Source organism: Trichomycterus rosablanca, chromosome 8, assembly GCF_030014385.1.
Source record: "Trichomycterus rosablanca isolate fTriRos1 chromosome 8, fTriRos1.hap1, whole genome shotgun sequence".
Taxonomy (NCBI): Eukaryota; Metazoa; Chordata; class Actinopteri; order Siluriformes; family Trichomycteridae; genus Trichomycterus; species Trichomycterus rosablanca.
The window spans coordinates 35,327,521-35,349,641 of NC_085995.1; the positions used below are offsets into that span (position 1 = coordinate 35,327,521).

Consider the following 22,121-nt stretch of genomic DNA (forward strand, 5'->3'; position numbering starts at 1 on the left):
GTATTAGACTGCTGTGCCACCCCACACGAGCGCTGATCACATGCACATTTCTAATCAGTTCCACAAGTGTCTCAGTAAAGTGTTGAGCCACCAGAACAGTCACCAGAACGGCTTTAACACACCTTGGGACTACTGTAATTGTATGAGAAAGATGAAACACCGTTATTTGAATAGATTTTATTCTGAATTGGTGTTTTCACATTGGTGTTAGAGAGGTCCAAACACCATCTTTCCAAAACCCTTCATATGTGTTCAGATGGGTTGGGATCTGTACTTTGTATTGGCTGTAGAATAAACTTTACATTATTTTTATGCTCATCAAACTCAGTGGATGCTCGGGTGGTACAGCGCTCTATTATGCTAACACAATGTTACTGAGATCCGGGTTCGAATCTCAGCTGTGCTACTCGTCAGCTGGGTGTCTACACAGACATGATTGGCTATGGATAAGGCCTTGAGATGAATTGTGTTGCACCCAGTTCTGAACCCAGGGCAGTGATAGCTCAGTGGTTAAGGTTCTGGACCAGTTGCCAGTTTAAACCCCACCACTGCCAAATTGCCACTGTTGGGGCCCTGAATAATCTTAATACCTTAACTGTTTAAACTGTATTCAGTCATAATTGTAAGTCACTTTGGATAAAAGTGTCTGTTAAATGCAACAAACATAAATGTTTCCCAGTGGAACCGGACATGCCCCAACCCTGACCAGGATTAAGTGCTTGATAATAAAAATAAAACGAAAAGTGAACCCCCTTGTGCACTGTGGATGTAGTGAGCATCCTGGAGGAGACCATTCCCATTGGGATATTAATGTTTCATCTCACTGAGTATGTTGTATCGATTTGCTATACATTTTACGGCCTATGGGAACAAGAGGACGAAACAATCAACTGTCTGGGGTCAAGAATTCACGTCTGTACGATTCTCTTGGTGTATGCCATAATCTGACTGTGTCACTATAAACCAGTGTCTCTATCTCTTCCTCTGGACTGGTAACTGTATAGAGACATAACTTCTATATATAACTACTTAAAATGTCCCCTTAAAGGTACAACAATAGTCGTTAGTTCGGTTTAATTTTGTACTTTATATAAGTTTCATAGCCTGTCCTCCTTTAGACATAGCCAATAGTGCCTGTAGAGTAGAGCGCTTTCTAGAGCTCATTTAAATCTTAGCAAGGGTATGACAGCGTACTGAATTGCTTTACCACCTGAGTGCTTTTTTGTTGGTTTGCTTGCTTCCTATTCCAATACCTACAATACTTCTATAATTCTAGTAGTAACAAACCCCATTTATTTGCCCCTGTGCTGGCTGTGGAGAGCTGCAGACTAGCAGTGAATGAACATACTCACTTATGAAGAATATGCTAAAGAATAATCTGTGTCACTGTAGACCGATGTCTATGATTCTTGCTCCATAAATCTGACAGATCTTTTCTTCTTGTTATATTGATCTCAGTTTAACTAGGGCGGAACATCAATTGTAGTGTAAATCCATGGCGTGACATGAAGGCTTATCAACACGGGTCTTCTTCTGAGGTGGGAATGCAAACAGCTTCATTACGCCCTGGCATGGATGCCTTTGCCCCCTGTGGATTTCAATTTGTCACCCATGTGTAGGTGTGATCAACAGACCCCACCAGTCACATGTATTCAGCGGCCCTGCCATGTTCATGTGAGCACAGAATAAATTTAGATTTTTCCCACTGTTGAATATGGGGTGTTAAATATTTAATTAGGATGTTGCATGGTTTATCTATTCACATATGTGCATCTGTTCTGACCCTCTACAGCATGTCTCTTTGGATTTGACCTATATGAAGGCTGGAAGGACCTCTAAAGCTTCTTGGTTCTTTGAAGCAGACGTCCAGATCTATAGCAAGATCTCAAAGGCTATTAAAAAAAGCCTATTTGATTTAAAAACCCACATAAAAGAAAAACAGGACCAAGAAGTTCACGGGACAGATGTTTTGGAGTAAACTGGCCTCACTCTGTAATTTATTTATAGGTCTGAGTTCACCATGTTGCACAATTGTGTGAACAAAGTTTTTTTTTCTTGTAGAGTGCAGTAAACTTGTGGATTTTACCATCTACCATTTAACATTATTAAAAGATTCAGAGAATTCTGAATGCATGATCTCTGCATAAAGGGTTAGACCAAAGACCAATATTAAATACGTTTGAACTTTGATTCATCAGACAACACAGCAATTAAAAGCATTATACACCGATCAGCCATAACATTAAAACCACCTCCTTGTTTCTACACTCACTGTCCATTTTATCAGCTCCACTTACCATATAGAAGCACTTTGTAGTTCTACAATTACTGACTGTAGTCCATCTGTTCCTCTGCATACTTTTTAGCCCCCTTTCACCCTGTTCTTCAATGGTCAGGACTCTCCCAGGACCACCACAGAGCAGGTATTATTTGGGTGGTGGATCATTCTCAGCACTGCAGTGACACTGACATGGTGGTGGTGTGTTAGTGTGTGTTGTGCTGGTATGAGTGGATCAGACACAGCAGCGCTGCTGGAGTTTTTAAACACCTCACTGTCACTGCTGGACTGATGAGTATTGCTTATTCATTGCTTTTGGGAATGATGGACGTTGTGTTCTCTAGACCACGGTTTTTCAAGGTGGGTCACCAGCCAAAGAAAATGGGTCGCAGAGAAAGATAATATTTAAATAAACTTGTACTCAAACGTCCCCTTGTGGAGGCTTTATGCTACATCTTGTAAACCACAGTGAGACCAGATTGTACAGTAAGATGCATTGTTTGTGTTGCCTGGGTCGCGTGAAAAATCATGGACAAAATGTGGGTCACCTAAAAAAGATTTATACGCCACTCAGGTGGCGCAGTGGTAAAAACACACGCTGGAACCAGAGCTGGGATCTCGAATACATTGCCCGGCTGGGCTGGGCGGCCACATGAACAACGTTTGGCTGTTGTTCACAGGGTTGGTATGCCAGACCAGGGGTCCTCATAACTGGTGCAATTCTGACCTCTGCTGGCTGATTGTTGGCACCTGCGCAGAGTTGGGGAATAATGCTGATCAAGTTGTGGCTCTCCGTGCACAAGACTGGTCAGCATATGAACTCGCCCAGTGCAGGTGAAAAAAGGCAGTCGGTACTGCTCACGTGTCGGAGGGGGTGTGTGTCAGTTGCGAAGCTTCTCAGTCAGCAGTGGAGGGGTGTATTGGTAGAGGTGAAGCAATCAGGGTAATTGGATACCACTAGATAAGGGGAAAAAATGGGGGGGGGGGGATTCGGAGAAAAGGAGAAAAAAAAAGTAAGTGTCTGCAATGGTATGGGGATGTACAGTATAAGTGCAAATGGGTAACTTGCACATCTATGAAGGCACCATAATTACCAAGGGGTTTTGGAGCAACACGTACTGGCATCTAGACAAGCCACATAGTGTATATGCAATGCTAAAAACAGAGGTTTCTGACTATAATTGGCCAAGCTGTCACATCCCCTGAACATACTGTGCTCTTATTACTAGCATTATTGCAGGTAAACCATTAGCCAAAACGTATACTGTACTGCCATTTCACAGGATTAGCTTTTTTAAATCACAATACCTCCAGGTTTTATTACAGCTGTATTATCTTCCAGCTGATTACAGTTCAGAACTGCTATGCAACACTGTGGAATCTCTGAAACCTGCTAGCATCACAGCAGTCCAATTTCATGCCCAGTTAGCAGTTAGCTTATGGTGATTTTTACAGCGTAATGAGGACACTTTACAGAAGGCTGCAATAAGTTAGCATCATAATTCTTAATGATTATCCCAATGAAGAAATAATGAAGAAATAATCAACTTAAGTACGGGCCTCAACGCAAATAAAAATCCTAATGGAATTTTCCCTCTCATTTCCTTAAACAATTTAGCATGGACTCAGATTCACCTCTGCTTCTAATAAACACCAGCTCCAACACAGCTAAGTGACCTCATTTCCTGTAATTCAAATTAAAACTCTTTTAGAAGCATTCAGGTAGATAAGATATATTTATTGTCACTGTACAAGTATACACCAACCAGACATAACATTATGACCACTGGTGAAGTGAATAACACTGATTATCTCTTCATCACGGCAGTGGGTGGGATATATTAGGCAGCAAGTGAACATTTTATCCTCAAAGTTCATGTGTTACAAGCAGGAAAAATGATCAAGCGTGAGGATTTGAGCGAGTTTGACAAGGGCCAAATTGTGATGGCTAGATGACTGGGTCAGAGCATCTCCAAAACTGCAGATCTTGTGGGGTGTAGTGGTCAGTAGTATTCATCAAAAGTGGTCTAAGGAAGGAACAGTGGTAAACCGGCGACAGGGTCATGGGCCAAGGCTCATTGATGCACATGGGGCACGAAGGCAAGTGGATTGGACAAAGCAGCACTGCTGGAGTTTTTAAATACTGTGTCCACTCACTTTCCACTCTATTAGACACTCCTACCTAGTTGGTCCACCTTGTAGATGTAAAGTCAGAGACGATCGCTCATCTATTGCTGCCGTTTAAATTGGTCATATTCTGGACCTTCATCAGTGGTCACAGGACGCTGCCCACGGGGTGCTGTTGGCTGGATATATTTTTGGTCGGTGGACTATTCTCAGTCCAGCAGTGACAGTGAGGTGTTTCAAAATTCCATCAGCACTGCTGTGTCTGATCCACTCATACCAGCACAACACACACTAACACACCACCACCATGTCAGTGTCACTGCAGTGCTGAGAATGCTCCACCGCCTAAATAATAACTGCTCTGTGGTGGTCCTGGGGGGGGGGGGAGAGTCCTGACCATTGAAGAACAGGGTGAAAGGGGGCTAACAAAGCATGCGGAGAAACAGATGGACTACAGTCAGTAATTGTAGAACTACAAACTACAAAATCTAGCAAAATACTAAATGGAAATAAAATTAAAACTTGATCCATGATTATAATAAAGTGTCTGTTAGGGACACAATCTATTGCAGGGATATTGCACAGTATTGAGCTTGAGGCTGGTTAATAATATAATAGTAAAATAAATATATTTTACACTTGAGGGACAGGTAGAGCTTTGGGCTATCAATCAGAATCTTGGTTGAAATCCAGGCTCTGCTGTGAAACCTGCTATAAAAGGCCCTTGAGCAAGGCAAGGCCCTTAACCCTGTCTGCTCCAGAGGCGCCATACAATAGCTGACCCTGCACTCAGATCCAAGCCTCCAAACAAGCTGAGATACGCGGAAAAAGAATTCAATTGAAGTGGACACGTGTATATTCTACTTTATACAGTGCCTTGCAAAAGTATTCAGCCCCCTTGAACTTTTCAACCTTTTGCCACATTTCAGGCTTCAAACATAACGATATGAAATTGTAATTTTTTGTGAAGAATCAACAACAAGTGGGACACAATCGTGAAGTGGAACGAAATTTATTGGATATTTTAAACTTTTTTTAGAAATAAAAAACTGAAAAGTGGGGCGTGCAATATTATTCAGCCCCCTTGCGTTAATACTTTGTAGCGCCACCTTTTGCTGCGATTACAGCTGCAAGTCGCTTGGGGTATGTCTCTATCAGTTTTGCACATCGAGAGACAGACATTTTTGCCCATTCTTCCTTGCAAAACAGCTCGAGCTCAGTGAGGTTGGATGGAGAGCGTTTGTGAACAGCAGTTTTCAGCTCTTTCCACAGATTCTCGATGGGATTCAGGTCTGGACTTTGACTTGGCCATTCTAACACCTGGATACGTTTATTTGTGAACCATTCCATTGTAGATTTTGCTTTATGTTTTGGATCATTGTCTTGTTGGAAGATAAATCTCCGTCCCAGTCTCAGGTCTTTTGCAGACTGCAACAGGTTTTCTTCCAGAATGGTCCTGTATTTGGCTCCATCCATCTTCCCATCAATTTTAACCATCTTCCCTGTCCCTGCTGAAGAAAAGCAGGCCCAAACCATGATGCTGCCACCACCATGTTTGACAGTGGGGATGGTGTGTTCAGGGTGATGAGCTCTGTTGCTTTTACGCCAAACATAACGTTTTGCATTGTGGCCAAAAAGTTCGATTTTGGTTTCATCTGACCAGAGCACCTTCTTCCACATGCTTGGTGTGTCTCCCAGGTGACTTTTTATAGATATCTTTGAGAAATGGCTTTCTTCTTGCCACTCTTCCATAAAGGCCAGATTTGTGCAGTGTACGACTGATTGTGTCCTATGGACAGAGTCTCCCACCTCAGCTGTAGATCTCTGCAGTTCATTCAGAGTGATCATGGGCCTCTTGGCTGCATCTCTGATCAGTCTTCTCCTTGTTTGAGCTGAAAGTTTAGAGGGACGGCCGGGTCTTGGTAGATTTGCAGTGGTCTGATACTCCTTCCATTTTAATATGATCGCTTGCACAGTGCTCCTTGAGATGTTTAAAGCTTGGGAAATCTTTTTGTATCCAAATCCGGCTTTAAACTTCTCCACAACAGTATCTCGGACCTGCCTGGTGTGTTCCTTGGTCTTCATGATGCTCTCTGCGCTTTAAACAGAACTCTGAGACTGTCACAGAGCAGGTGCATTTATACAGAGACTTGATTACACACAGGTGGATTCTATTTATCACCATCAGTCATTTAGGTCAACATTGGATCATTCAGAGATCCTCACTGAACTTCTGGAGTGAGTTTGCTGCACTGAAAGTAAAGGGGCTGAATAATATTGCACGCCCCACTTTTTAGTTTTTTATTTCTAAAAAAAGTTTAAAATATCCAATAAATTTCGTTCCACTTCACGATTGTGTCCCACTTGTTGTTGATTCTTCACAAAAAATTACAATTTCATATCATTATGTTTGAAGCCTGAAATGTGGCAAAAGTTTGAAAAGTTCAAGGGGGCTGAATACTTTTGCAAGGCACTGTATATGACAAATAAAGGTGTTCTTTACTAAGCGTGTGTGTGGATGGGGTTGAATAAATCACAGTCCTTGTTTTCCTTGAGATGTTACAGTCACAGTTGAAATGTTTTTGCACTAAAGGTGGTGAACAAAATAAGAAAAACAGCAGATAAAAAAGGCTTGGCATACACTATATTGCCAAAAGTATTCGCTCGTCTGCCTTTACACACATATGAACTTGAGTCTCATCTTAATCCATAGGGTTTAATTTGATGTCGGCCCACTCTTTACAGCTATAACAGCTTCAACTCTTCAAGGCTTTCCACAAGGTTTAGGAGTGTGTTATGGGAATTTTTGACCATTCTTCCAGAAGTGCATTTGTGAGGTGTGTTGGACGAGAAGGCCTGGCTCACAGTCTCCGCTCTAATTCATCCCAAAGGTGTTCCATCGGGTTGAGGTCAGGACTCTGTGCAGGCCAGTCAAGTTCTTCCACACCAAACTCGCTCATCCATGTCTTTATGGAGCTTGCTTTGTGCACTGGTGTGCAGTCATGTTGGAACAGGAAGGGGCCATCCCCAAACTGTTCCCACAAAGTTGGGAGCATGAAATTGTCCAAAATCTCTTGGTGTGCTGAAGCATTAAGAGTTCCTTTCACTGGAACTAAGGGGCCGAGCCCAACTCCTGATAAACAACCCCACACCATAATCTCCCTCCACCAAACTTTCCACTTGGCACAATGCAGTCAGACGAGTACCGTTCTCCTGCTCTAGAGTCCAGTGGCGGCGTGCTTTACACCACTGCATCCGATGCTTTGCATTGCGCTTGGTGATGTAAGGCTTGGATGCAGCTGTTTGGTCATGGAAACCCATTCCATGAAGCTCTACGCACTGTTCTTGAGCTAATCTGAAGGCCACATGAAGTTTGGAGGTCTGTAGCGATTGACTCTTCAGAAAGTTGGCAACCCCGCTCTGTCATTTTACGTGGCTACCACTTTGTGGCTGAGTTATTGTCGTTCCCAATCACTTCCACTTTGTTATAATACCACTGACAGTACACTGTGGAATATTTAGTAGCGAGGGAATTTCACGACCGGACTTGTTGCACAGGTGGCATCCTATCACGGTACCACGCTGGAATTCACTGAGCTCCTGAGAGCAACTCATTCTTTCACAAATGTTTGTAGAAGCAGTATGCATGCCTAGGTGCTTGGTTTTATACACCTGTGGCCATGGAAGTGATTGGAACACCTGAATTCAATCATTTGGATGGGTGAGTGAATACTTTTGACAATATAGTGTAGATGCATGTATCAGTCATAAAAGCAGACTGGCTGCTCTAAACGTGTCCTAGAATTAAGCGAGTGAATACATTAGTGAGTCGTGATGAACTGTCGTGATGTCGTGATGAACTGACACCTTCTTTAAAGTCTCTTTCTACTTTGTGTTTTCAGGTGGCGCCAGACCCAAAGTGACCCTGACCGGGATGAATAAAAAGATGAATAAAAATTCTAGTTAAAAGCTATAAATAAATGACAACTTTCATCTTCCGGAGACTCATGCTTCAGAGTAACATGACTCATTAGCACTTATTGATCCGAGCGTAATAACTACAAACTGGCATCAGCTGGCTCCTCTGAGGAGTAACATTAAAGTCAGATGAAACAAATCAAGTGGGTTTTCAGCGTCCTCTCAACGGTTTTTATATTACGCATCGACTTTTCATCCAGCTGTCAAATGGCACAGCAGTTTTTATTGCGGTTTTTCTTTGAATTTGTATAATTGTACTTGACACTTCTCAGTAATGCTCATATTGTTTCTATTGATATTAAATATGAATCAGAGAGTTTGTTAGAAAAGCTCTGTGCTGCCTGCCAGCATTTACACTTAGACAACTTGACTAAGTGCTTATCTCCCTTATGCAATTCTGGCCACATCTTTTCACCCGCCAGTGGTAAAGTCTCACAGAGAGCTGTACCATGTACTGAGAGCCATGCTGTGAGTATAGGTGCCTTGACCAGACAGTGAATGAAGCCCAGTCAACATCCCTTCCTAAGCCATGGCCAACTGTCCAGCCATTAGACCACTGAACCACCCAAGGTAAAACAAAGTGTTATTTATTTACCTGATGGGTTGCTAGTGTACCAGTATAATTATTTCACCAACTGTTCAGTATTAAAATGAATCCATTTTTGAGGAGCTCTTGTGGCGCAGCAGTTTAATCCCCCAACCCACTCTCGCTGAGTGTTTAAGCTCTTGTGGTGAAGTCTCAGAAGTACTACTAACCAGGCTAGGAGTTCAACAGACACAACTGCTCATGTCTGAGGGAAAAGTGGTTGGAAACTGTTTTTTCTTATTGCCTCTACAACAGCAATTCCTAATGTCCAGTTATGGCTCTAGCACAAGTACTAAAAGATTTACATTGTGCATACTGTTACTTTCTGTACGGGATACAGTTCTCTGTGATAAACCACCACTGACCGGTGTAAAGAAGCAGCCAGTGACTAAACATGTGATGAGGAGGGAGATTGCTAGTCTGTTGATCTTTGTAATGGGTAATTGAAACACACTACATCGGAAAAAAAATAGTAAATCCAATTACAATTATTATTGAAATAATCAGCATGGTGTATCTATTAAAACAGCTCGACAGATAACCATAAATAATCACTAAAATAGTTATATATATTATAATATAGCAATAAAGATAACCAGGTATATCCACTGATAGTCATGTATAGCCAAATAGCTTAATATAACTTATTATTAGTCATATGTAGCCAAATATAGATTGCTGTGAACATACACCGATCAGCCATAACATTAAAACCACCTCCTTGTTTCTACATTCACTGTCCATTTTATCAGCTCCACTTACAACGAAGCACTTTGAAGTTCTACAATTACTGACTGTAGTTCATCTTTTATCTGCATGCTTTGTTAACCCCCTTTCACGCTGTTCTTTAATGGTCAGGACCCCCACAGGACCACTACAGAGTAGGTATTATTTAGGTGGTGGATCATTCTCAGCACTGCAGTGACACTGACATGGTGGTGGTGTGTTAGTGTGTGTTGTGCTGGTATGAGTGGATAAGACACAGCAGCGCTGATGGAGTTTTTAAACACCTCACTGTCACTGCTGGATTGAGAATAGTCCACCAACCAAAAACATCCAGCGCACAGCACCCCGTGGGCAGTGTCCTGTGACCACTGATGAAGGTCTAGAAGATGACCAACTCAAACAGCAGCAATAGATGAACGATCGTCTCTGACTTTACATCTACAAGGTGGACCAACTAGGTAGGAGTGTCTAATAGAGTGGACATGGTATTTAAAAACTCCATCAGCGCTGCTGTGTCTGATCCACTCATACCAGCACAACACACACTAACACACCACCACCATGTCAGTGCCACTGCAGTGCTGAGAATGATCCACCACCCAAATAATACCTGCTCTGTGGTGGTCCTGTGGAGGTCCTGACCATTGAAGAACAGGGTGAAAGCAGGCTAAAAAGTATGTAGAGAAACAGATGGACTACAGTCAATAATTGTAGAACTACAAAGTGCTTCTATAAGGTAAGTGGAGCTGATAAAATGGACAGTGAGTGTAGAAACAAGAAGGTGGTTTTAATGTTATGCCTGGTCAATGTACAGTACACTGATCGTATCATTATTATTACCATTATTATCACTACTACTATTCTTCTTCCTTTTCTTCTTCTTCTTATTATTATTGATCATAGTAATAGTAGTAGTGGTAGTAGTAGTAATATTAAGTGTCATTAAGTCGATTCTGACTCCTGGCAATCATATGGATAGTGTTTCCTCAGAACATCCTGTCTTTTGTTGGGCTTTGAGGTTTCATTCACTATTCCTCTAATTGTATCCATCCATCTTGCTGCTAACTGTCCTCTTTCTCTTTTACCTCCAACTCTTCCAAGCATATTATATTTGTGTTTTACAATGCATTGGTTTTTTTCATAATGGGAAATATGGTAAATGGAAGATTACCAGCATGAACTTGTAGCTGTCAAATCTGTTGCAACTATGTGATGCAATCATGTCAACAACCTGTTCTGAGAGCAGTTGAAGATGGTCCAACCCATGCAAACTTCTAGATAGTCATATATTTACCCATAATAGCTATATAGATAGCTGTATGAATCAATTGATAACCATATAGATAGCCATGAGAGCCACTGATAACAGCCATGTCTGCGCACATTCATAAGTGTTTACAGAAATATGTGGACGTCTCTTGTAATCAGCAAGTTCCCAGTGTTTTAGTCATTTCCACTAATTTACTATATGCAGTAAATTATATGCATCCACTTTGTAGCAGGTATGTCATGCTTGCACACAAAGCATAAAGACAGTATTACCTCCAGCTAACTGCACAAAGCCTTGATCTTAACCTCATTGAACACATCAGGGATGAATTGGAATTTTAATTGCAAGCCAGGCTTTCTAGATCAAAATCAGTGCCTGGCTTACAAAGCTCAATTGACTGAAAGGCCACAAACTTCAAACATTTGCTGAAAACCTGTCCAGAAGAGTGAGGGGTTGGTATACACCTGCAAGGGAGAGGTCTCCAAGTGTGTGTGTAAGTGTGTGTGTAAGTGTGTGTGTGAGAGAGAGCAGGCATAGCAAAATAAATTTGTTTAAATCAAGAGCCATAACTTTATTGAAGACAGAGAGGCGTCTTACCGCAGTGACGTAAAGAACATCTCTGCAGAGTCTGGTCTCCCCAGGAAAGTCTGGTAGATCCAGAAAGTTGTCCACCACCACCTGGCCGATAAGGTCATGCCGCGAGAAGCGATCAAAATCATAGACACTGAAGTGCAGCTTGCGCACATTGAGCTCGGCGTACGCCACGGGGAACAGAAAGACCTCGTCAAACACAGGGTTCAGGGTCTTGCGGTGCACTTTGGTCTGATGCTTGGTCTTGCGGTCGGGCAACAAATAGATCTTCACATACGGGTCCGACGTCCCCGAGAAGTCCTTAGCGGGCAGATCCTCCGCCCTGTGGATCTTCACAATGAGCTGCTCCAAGTCGCAATCGTACTTGACGATGAAATGCAGACGGCCGCAGCTGTCCGCTCTCCGCCCGTCGTCCGTGTCCACAGAGCGCTGCTTGTACAGCTCCGGCTTGATTCGACCCAGACCCGGACCCGAGAGGGACTCCTGCCTCTGGAACTGTCCTGGACTGAACTCAGGGCTGGAGAGGTTCATCTGTCTCCGGATGGAGTCGTGCCTGCAGAGAGAAGCAGGTGTTTATTGTTTTAGTCACTCATGTTTCTGGCGTCATTGTTATGCTGAGTTTCATTATTTTGGATGATGCACATCTGCCAGGTTTACAGAAGTGAACAGACAGCTTGCTGATGAGTTTGGAGAAAAATTTAATTTCATTGTTTTGTTCTCTGACCGCTGAGTTGCCAAAATGATAAAAAAAAATCTGCAGTTTGTTCAGAGATGATGCAGAAGAAGAATGAATCAAACTTACCAATTAAAAATAAACAAACAATATTTTTAAGTTTAGCATTGCAAACTCAGCTACAATAGACAGTATACACCAATCAGCCATAACATTAAAACCACCTCCTTGTTTCTACACTCACTGTCCATTTTATCAGCTCCACTTACCATATAGAAGCACTTTGTAGTTCTACAATTACTGACTGTAGTCCATCTGTTTCTCTGCATGCTTTGTTAGCCCCCTTTCATGCTGTTCTTCGATGGTCAGGACTCTCCCAGGACCACCACAGAGCAGGTATTATTTGGGTGGTGGACCATTCTCAGCACTGCAGTGACACTGACATGGTGGTGGTGTGTTAGTGTGTGTTGTGCTGGTATGAGTAGATCACACACAGCAGCGCTGATGGAGTTTTTAAACACCTCACTGTCACTGCTGGACTGAGAATAGTCCACCAACCAAAAGTATCCAGCCAACAGCACCCTGTGGGCAGCATCCTGTGACCACTGATGAAGGTCCAGAAGATGACCAACTCAATCAGCAGCCATCTCTGACTTTACATCTACAAGGTGGATCAACTAGGTAGGAGTGTGATTCACTCATACCAGCACAACACACACTAACACACCAGCACCATGTCATTGTCACTGCAGTGCTGAGAATGATCCACCACCTAAATAATACCTGCTCTGTGGTGGTCCTGTGGGGGTCCTGGTCATTAAAGAACAGGGTGAAAGCAGGCTAAAAAAGTATGTAGAGAAATAGATTGACTACAGTCAGTTATTGTACAACTACAAAGTTCTTCTATAAGTGGAGCTGATAAAATAGACAGTGAGTGTAGAAACAAGGAGGTGGTTTAAATGTTATGGATCAGTGTACAATAGTGAGTGTTTGGGCTTGATGCAACAACCTTCTGAACACTAGTCCATGACTCCAACCACTGTGCTACCACTGTGTACTCTTCACTGACTTTCTGTAGCTGCACGCATTCAGTTTAAAACACTATTGCTTGCCTACAAAGCCAAAAATTGACCAGTCTTAAGCTACCTTTAAGGTCTAATAAAACCCTGCTCTGTACCACGCATCATCCGAGCCACTAGTCTCACTTGACTTGATCCTCCACCCAGAACTCGAGGAAGACAAGCATCAAGGCTCTTCTCTGTACTCGCACCCAAGTGGTGGAACAAGCTTCCCTTGTCTGTCCGAACATCTGAGTCTCTCGCTGTCTTCAAAACACGATTAAAAACCTTCATCACCTCTTTACTAAACACTTAAGCTGACATGTACTTACTTACTAATGCTCTTATTCAATGCTCTTATTGCATAAAAAAATTATAATTCTTCGACTGTTGTCCACTTAAACTAGAGTAAGGTAATGTTCACTTTGGAAGCACTTCTGTAAGTCGCTTTGGATAAGAGCCGAAAATGTAAATGTAATGTTGACTCAGCAAACCTAAAAAAGTTTTCACATATACAGGATTTAATCAGTTTAAATCGAACCCTGGGTCTGATTCCCCTTTGCTCCATCTGAGCAGGTTCAGAAATCAACTACACTTGAACCAACTGATCATTCTAAGGGTGCATTAGTGAACAGAACTTATGAGCAGTAATAATCTAGAGAAGTTTAGTGTTCCTGTGTCGTTCTTTTAGTACATTAAGCCACGTTAAGCTTTTTTCATAATAAGCTGATTCTCTGCGTTTCTCAGCACCCCGAGCTATAACACAAGTTTAAAAGTGAAACAGGAGGAAAATACAGGTAAACGTAGATGTATGTGGATGCTTTCAGAGTGGATTTGATGGTTGTTTCACACTTATGCGCCGAGGCTCGCGATGAGAGAAGCGCAAAACGCTTCTCATGTGAACGTGCCCTTAGACTGCTCGAGTAAAAACGTCTCGGTCCACTTCCAAGTAAACCTACTTTGACCATATTGATTAAACCCAATGATACAGTGGTGCTGTGGCCTCACAGTAAGAAGATCCTGATTTCAATTACCAGGTAGAGTTTGCATGTTCTCCCCGTGTCTGTGTGGGTTTCCTCCAGAAGCTCTGGTTTTCTCCCACAGTCCAAAGACATAAAGTCAGTTTATCAGAGTCAGGTTAAATGGAACTACTAAAATTGCCCTAAGTATGTGTGTGTGTTTTCCTTGTGATGAACTGACAACCTGTCCAGGGTCTCCCCTATTATTCACCCAGTGAATCGGACCCATTGTGACCCTAAATATATAGGATAAAGTGGTGATAAAACAATAAACAAATGAATGATGTGCTTATGCTGAATAGTATATTATAAATATCTGGACAGAATAAGAGAAAGGGATAACCCCCCTGTACCCCTGCTCCCACCCCAAAAATTAATTCAGTTCACAAAAATACTGGTGCTGGTCATAAAATAAGAATATCATGAAAAAGTTGATTTATTTCAGTAATTCCATTCAAAAAGTGAAACTTGTATATTATATTCATTCATTACACACAGACTGATATATTTCAAATGTTTATTTCTTTTAATGTTGATGATTATAACTGACAACTAATGAAAACCCCAAATTCAGTATCTCAGAAAATTAGAATATTGTGACAAGGTACAATATTGAAGACACCTGGTGCCACACTCTAATCAGCTAATTAACTCAAAACACCTGCAAAGGCCTTTAAATGGTCTCTCAGTCTAGTTCTGTAGGCTACACAATCATGGGGAAGACTGCTGACTTGACAGTTGTCCAAAAGACGACCATTGACACCTTGCACAAGGAGGGCAAGACACAAAAGGTCATTGCTAAAGAGACTGGCTGTTCACAGAGCTCTGTGTCCAAGCACATTAATAGAGAGGCGAAGGGAAGGAAAAGATGTGGTAGAAAAAAGTGTACAAGCAATAGGGATAACCGCACCCTGGAGAGGATTGTGAAACAAAACCCATTCAAAAATGTGGGGGAGATTCACAAAAAGTGGACTGCAGCTGGAGTCAGTGCTTCAAGAACCACCACGCACAGACGTATGCAAGACATGGGTTTCAGCTGTCGCATTCCATGTGCCAAGCCACTCTTGAACAAGAGACAGCGTCAGAAGCGTCTCGCCTGGGCTAAAGACAAAAAGGCTGCTGAGTGGTCCAAAGTTATGTTCTCTGATGAAAGTAAATTTTGCATTACCTTTGGAAATCAAGGTCCCAGAGTCTGGAGGAAGAGAGGAGAGGCACAGAATCAACGTTGCTTGAGGTCCAGTGTAAAGTTTCCACAGTCAGTGATGGTTTGGAGTGTTTTCTGAGGTCCAAGGTCAACGCAGCCGTCTACCAGGAAGTTTTAGAGCACTTCATGCTTCCTGCGGCTGACCAACTTTATGGAGATGCAGATTTCATTTTCCAACAGGACTTGGCACCTGCACACAGTGCCAAAGCTACCAGTACCTGGTTTAAGGACCATGGTATCCCTGTTCTTAATTGGCCAGCAAACTCGCCTGACCTTAACCCCATAGAAAATCTATGGGGTATTGTGAAGAGGAAGATGCGATACGCCAGACCCAAGAATTCAGAAGAGCTGAAGGCCACTATCAGAGCAACCTGGGCTCTCATAACACCTGAGCAGTGCCACAGACTGATGGACTCCATGCCACGTGGCATTGCTGCAGTAATCCAGGCAAAAGGAGCCCCAACTAAGTATTGAGTGCTGTACATGCTCATACTTTTCATGTTCATACTTTTCAGTTGGCCAACATTTCTAAAAATCCTTTTTTTGTATTGGTCTTAAGTAATATTCTAATTTTCTGAGATCCTGAATTTGGGTTTTCATTAGTTGTCAGTTATAATCATCAACATTAAAAGAAATAAACATTTGAAATATATCAGTCTGTGTGTAATGAATGAATATAATATACAAGTTTCACTTTTTGAATGGAATTACTGAAATAAATCAACCTTTTCATGATATTCTAATTTCATGACCAGCACCAGTACTTTATACTTTAAATTTATTATTTTTCCCCAGCATGTTTCTGACCAAGAACAACGCGCAAAGCTAATCGAAAGTCAAACATTCTGGTCTGCATGTGTGATAAGTTAAAATGATAACCTATGTGATAAGTTAAAATGATAATGCACTGTCATGCTGTTAAAAAGTAGTAAAATCTGCACTATTTAAAAAAAGAGGTTAAAATGTTAAAAACATTCAATTTAGCCATTGTTTTGTTGATTCTTAATTGTTAAAAATGAAGTTATATTATCTATGTAGCGTTATCTATGACACAGGTCTTGATCCACTAGTCGGAGATTGATTGCTTTTGCCTCCACTAGTGATGCTGGGGAAATCGCGGTGTTTTTCTCATTCCAGTAAAAGTTCTCACTGAGAAAACATCGCTTTATCACTCTCGTGATTATTTCTCCCCATTTTCAGGTATAATGTGTGCACTTTATTTTGTTCAGTGATTGTAATAGAAAAAGTGTATGTTAAAAGTTTGGAAGTTGTAGCGAAGTTTTGCTGAGTATGCTCAAGTGTGTGTGCGTGTGTGTGTGTGTGTGTGTGAAGCTCCAGCTCGTTAGCTGCATTAAACTCGTGGCTAATTCTAATGCAGTCACCATCTTGTGAATCCACATGTGCATGTTAACGAATGTATTTGCCAATTGTTTGAACATTGAACAGTAGTAACTCATGTCAGTTTAATGAGAGTTAACTCAGTTGTAGTTTTACATTTCTTATCCGTGTTGGAAGTGAGAAATACCTCAGAAAAATATTGTTAATGAGTTATATATGATTATATATGATATGATTTTGGAACATTAAGATATAGACATGTAGCCTTTAAAAAGGGTATTGTATTTTTCTGTTCCTTTATTATATCAAAGAAGGTAACAAATATGCTTTTACATCTGACATTGAGTATTGTAGCTAAGATGTTTGAGTACTGTAGCTAAGATGTGAGTAAATGATTTATGTATTTGTTAATTGATTCCAGTAAAAGTTCTCACTGAGAAAACATCGCTTTATCACTCTCGTGATTATTTCTCCCCATTTTCAGGGGTACAACATTTTGGAGGCACCGCTGGGATTGCTCTTCAGATGCCTGGTGTCCACATCCTGGGGGCCGGAGTCTGAGGTAGCTAATCTCCTTTCACAAAACAACCCAGGTGGGCTACAGGGAGAAGCGTGTTGCTGTTGGAGGAGCGCTGGAAGCTGGGTGGTTGAGAAAGTCACTTGAGGCCAACTAGAGATCATCAGAGACCCTGATCGCCCAGTTCAGAGCTAGTTCCTGCACAGTAAGTGTTGCCCCTGTCCCGCCAACATGACGTCAGCTTGGGAAGAACTACAGGAGGAGGTAGTGGGAGAATTACACACCCTAACTAAGGACAATTTGCTTAGAATCTGCGATTTTCTTAACATATCAGGCGAGCAAAGAGCCAGTGTTGAAGGAAAGTCCCGTATCTCACTAGTGACTCATGTAATGAAATACCTTGAGAGAGAAGAAATGGCAGAGTTAGAAGATGGTGGAATGTCAGAATTGCTGCTACTCAAAGACAAAATTGCAGATTTAGCTACCAGTACAAATAATGGGGCAGTACAAACAGAAGAAAAAAAGGAAACTGAACAGGCCACTTCTGCTACTGTGACTGTCAATGAGTCTAAGCACCAAACCCAATCTGCTGTAAGTCCACAAGTTAGCACACAGCCCTCTGTCAGTACTCAGCCACAACAGCCGGGTCCATACTGGCGCAAGGATTTCAAAATTTCGGGTCAAATAGGTGAACCAGGCCAGAAAGACAAATTGACATTTTCAAGTTTAGCTCACCAAATTGAAAATGGGCTAAATAGAGGGTACCATGAAATAGAAATAGTAGATGCTGTTATTAGAGCTATTTCTCCAGGTTCACAGCTACGCAGCTATCTGGAAGGAAAGTCCCATCTGACGCTTCCGACACTTCGACGCATCCTGCGCTCCCACTTCCAAGAGAAAAACGCTACAGAGCTCTACAAACAGCTAGCATCGGAAGCACAACAAAGCAAAGAAACGCCTCAGAGTTTTCTCATGCGAGTTTTTGATTTGAGACAAAAAGTGCTGTTTGCCTCTCAAGAGTCCGAATCAGGGCTCAAGTATGACCCAGCCCTAGTTCAGCGCATGTGTCTTCATACATTACTGACTGGTCTCCAGAACGACAGTGTCAGAATAGACATGCAGCCACTTCTATTAGATGCTGAGACCTCAGATGAGCTTCTCTTAGAAAGGTTAAATGTCGCCTGCGCTACTGAGGCTGAGAGAAAAACCAAAAGAAAGTCTAACATCCCACAGTCAACCACAAATGTGAATGTAGTGCAGTCAGAAGGTACTCCCTCTGCAAAGTGCCCGGTGAAAGAAACCAAAACCGGGGTTCCTTCTGAACTTTTAACAGAACTACAAGAGCTTAAAACGGGTGTAGCTTCTCTGAAGGGTCTCAGTGCCGAGATAGCTCAAATTAAAGAGACTTTACAGCAAACTAGGTTATTGCCATGGCCTGAAGCCTCATCTGCAGTTGGGCTAAATAGTAACGCTCAACCATTTGTCCCACCACAGCAGTTCTATAGCAATTATGGTCAGCTTCACGCACCTGGCCCAGTCTGGCCTCATTATGGACCTAACCAGTATCCCAGTCACCCTGCCCGAGTCCCACGGAGGTGTTTTCACTGCCAGCAAACAGGGGCTGAAGAACGCTGCATGCACTGCTACAGATGTGGAAGTGAAGAGCATTTTCAAGCTGGGTGCAAGATCAGAGGAACCAGACTGATTAGAGAGGCTCCTTTAAACAAGGAACGGTTACCACCACGGGACGAGTGTTAACCGTAGCTACCAAAGAGTCCCACAAATGCGCGACTTGTGACAGTGGGGATCCACTTGACAGACTGAAGCAATGCGCTCACTCGTTAAGTACCAATGAGAAGCTTGACTATAAAGTTGACCACCCTTACAGAGTCACCTCATTAGTTGGCAGGCAGTGTTTGATTGAATGCTACTTGAATGGCCACCGATTGCAGGCTCTATGGGACACAGGTTCTCAGGTGTCGATAATTGATGAACGATGGAAAGAGGAATATTTAGCAACTACCAGATTGAGGGATGTTTCTGAGATTCTAGACTCACCTGGTGATTTGACATTGACTGCTGCAAACGGTACTGAAATGCCATACTTGGGATGGCTTGAAACAACTTTCCAGCTAGCCTCTGAAACCAGTCCAACAGAAGAGCTGCTCATCCCAGTACTTGTAATGAAAGGTTGGCACTTGTCACATCCCATCATAGGCTTCAACGTTATCGAGCACATCTTGACAAAGACCAAAAGAGATAAACGCTATCATGCAGTAAGGAAAGCTTTTCCAAGTCTTAAAAGAAATACAGTGAAAGCCCTAATACAGGCTGTTAGCGCAGAGCAAGAAGCTGAGTATGCAGTAAAAACCAAAAAAGAGAAGGTTACAGTGTCAAAACACAGTAGCATTCAAATCAGCTGTCGTATCGCCACACAGCCTTTCAAAGAGGACATGACCATACTGTTTCAGCCGGACCTGAACTCACAGTGGCCGGATGGTCTTGAATTTTATGACACCTTAGTCAAAATCAAGAAAGGGGCACTACCGACCATCACACTTGATGTCTCCAACTCCACTGACCACGACATCTGTTTGCCAGGACGCACTTTAATTGGCACAGTGCAGGCTGTTATGACAGTCTTGCCTGCTCAGGTTTTTAAGGAAGCTGCAACACCAGTCACAGTGAGTCACACCAGCATGAAACCTGCAAATAACTCCAGTGAACAATGGGATCCACCTGTGGATCTAAGCCATCTTAGTGAGGGTCAGAGACTGGTGGTGAAACAGATGCTGAGAGAAGAATGTCAGTCCTTCTCAAGGTCAGATGACGATATTGGCTGTATTGAAAAATTGCACATGTCCATTTCCCTCAAAGACACTGATCCAGTAAAACGCACATACATATCAGTGCCTAGCCCTCTCTACCAGGAAATGAAAGACTACCTCCATGATCTAATAGTACAGGGCTGGGTCAGGAAGTCAAACTCATCGTATTCCTCACCTGTTGTGTGCGTTCGAAAAAAAGATGGCACACTTCGGTTGTGCATAGATTACAGAGACCTGAACCGAAAGACCCACCCCGACCGTCAACCCATTCCTCGCGTTCAGGACATTTTGGACAGTCTAGGTGGTCAGTCCTGGTTTTCTCTCTTAGACCAAGGGAAGGCTTACCACCAAGGCTTCATGTCTGAAGAAAGCAGAGCACGGACAGCCTTTGTAACCCCATGGGGCCTATATGAGTGGGTTCGCATTCCATTTGGTCTCATGAACGCACCTGCAGCTTTCCAACGCTGTATGGAGGAGTGTCTAGAAGGGCTCCGGGACAACATCTGTATTCCCTATTTAGATGACACACTGGTTTTCAGTAAAACGTTTGACAGTCATGTAAATGATGTGCGAAGAGTGCTACAACGGCTCCGGGAGTACGGCATAAAACTTAAACCAAGCAAATGTAACTTGTTCAAATCTGAGGTCCGTTATTTAGGCAGAATAGTCTCTGCGGAGGGTAGTAGAGTTGATCCAGCCGACTTAGAAGCTGTCAGGGCCCTGAAAGACATTAGTCCTCAGACGGTGGGCCAACTCAGAAAAATGCTTGGTCTTCTCACCTACTACCGGCAATACATCAAGGACTTTTCACAAAAAGCCAGCTGTCTATATGAGCTTCTGAAAGCAGACTCGGATGATGCTTCTCACAACGACAGGAAAACAAAAACAAGACCAAAGAAAGCGAGTCATGTTGTGCCCTCAAAAAAGCCAATTGTGTGGACCGACCAGCATCAGCAGGTACTTGAACAGCTGATTGACTGCCTGCTCCATCCACCAGTGTTAGGCTTCCCTGATTTCAGTCAGCCATTCATTGTACATACTGACGCGTCACACCAAGGGTTGGGTGCGGTATTATATCAAAAACAAGAAGGCAAACTGAGAGTTATCGCCTATGGTTCACGCACTTTGACAGCAGCAGAAAAAAACTATCATCTCCATGCAGGCAAACTGGAATTCCTGGCTTTAAAATGGGCCATCACTGATAAGTTCCGCGACTACCTGTACTATGCCCCAAGTTTCATTGTGTATAGTGATAACAATCCGCTCACGTACATTCTGTCAACTGCAAAGCTGAATGCGACCACTTCCAGGTGGGTTGCAGAGTTAGCGGATTTCCACTTCACCATAAGGTATAGACCAGGGAGGGAGAACAGTGACGCCGATGCCTTGTCGAGGATGCCACTGGATGTGGAGTCTCTAATGAGAGAATGTTCAGAGGAATTACCAAGCAATGCCATCGCTGCCGTCACTCAAGCTGTTGAGGTACAGGAAAAGTCCCTTGCAATTTGGCCATTTACAACTGCGACTATATCAGCTCCCGCTGAAGGTGAGTTAGCCACTGTGTCAATCAGCTCTATTCCGACAAAACAATTAAGAGAAGCACAAGAGTCCGATCAAGTCATCTCTCCTGTGTTAGAGAGTAAGCTCTCGGGTTTCAAGCCCACAGCTAAGGGGTTGCAGATGTTCAGTCCAAAAACTAAATGTCTGTTCAGAGGATGGGACAAATTGACTATAGATGATGGACTTCTGTATAGGGCCACTGCCACCCGCAAGCAACTGGTCTTGCCAGAAAAATACAAAGGGAAGGTGTTGGAAGAGCTGCACAACAACATGGGCCACCAAGGCATCGATCGCACAGTATCGCTGGTACGTGATCGCTTCTTCTGGCCACACATGCAGTCCGACATTGAGCACTATGTGACAAAAGC

At 42.7% G+C, this 22,121-nt stretch overlaps 1 protein-coding gene across 4 annotated transcripts in view; it reads right to left on the minus strand.

Annotated features, from left to right (window-relative positions):
* The window catches only part of syt9b (synaptotagmin IXb), an 84,846-nt gene that overhangs the window by 24,203 nt on the left and 38,522 nt on the right, over positions 1-22,121 (minus strand). For all 4 annotated transcript variants that reach the window (XM_063000804.1, XM_063000805.1, XM_063000806.1 and 1 more), the window contains exon 3: positions 11,563-12,109. In XM_063000804.1, coding sequence (XP_062856874.1) covers positions 11,563-12,109 — 547 coding nt within the window. The remainder of the gene's footprint in view (positions 1-11,562; positions 12,110-22,121) is intronic.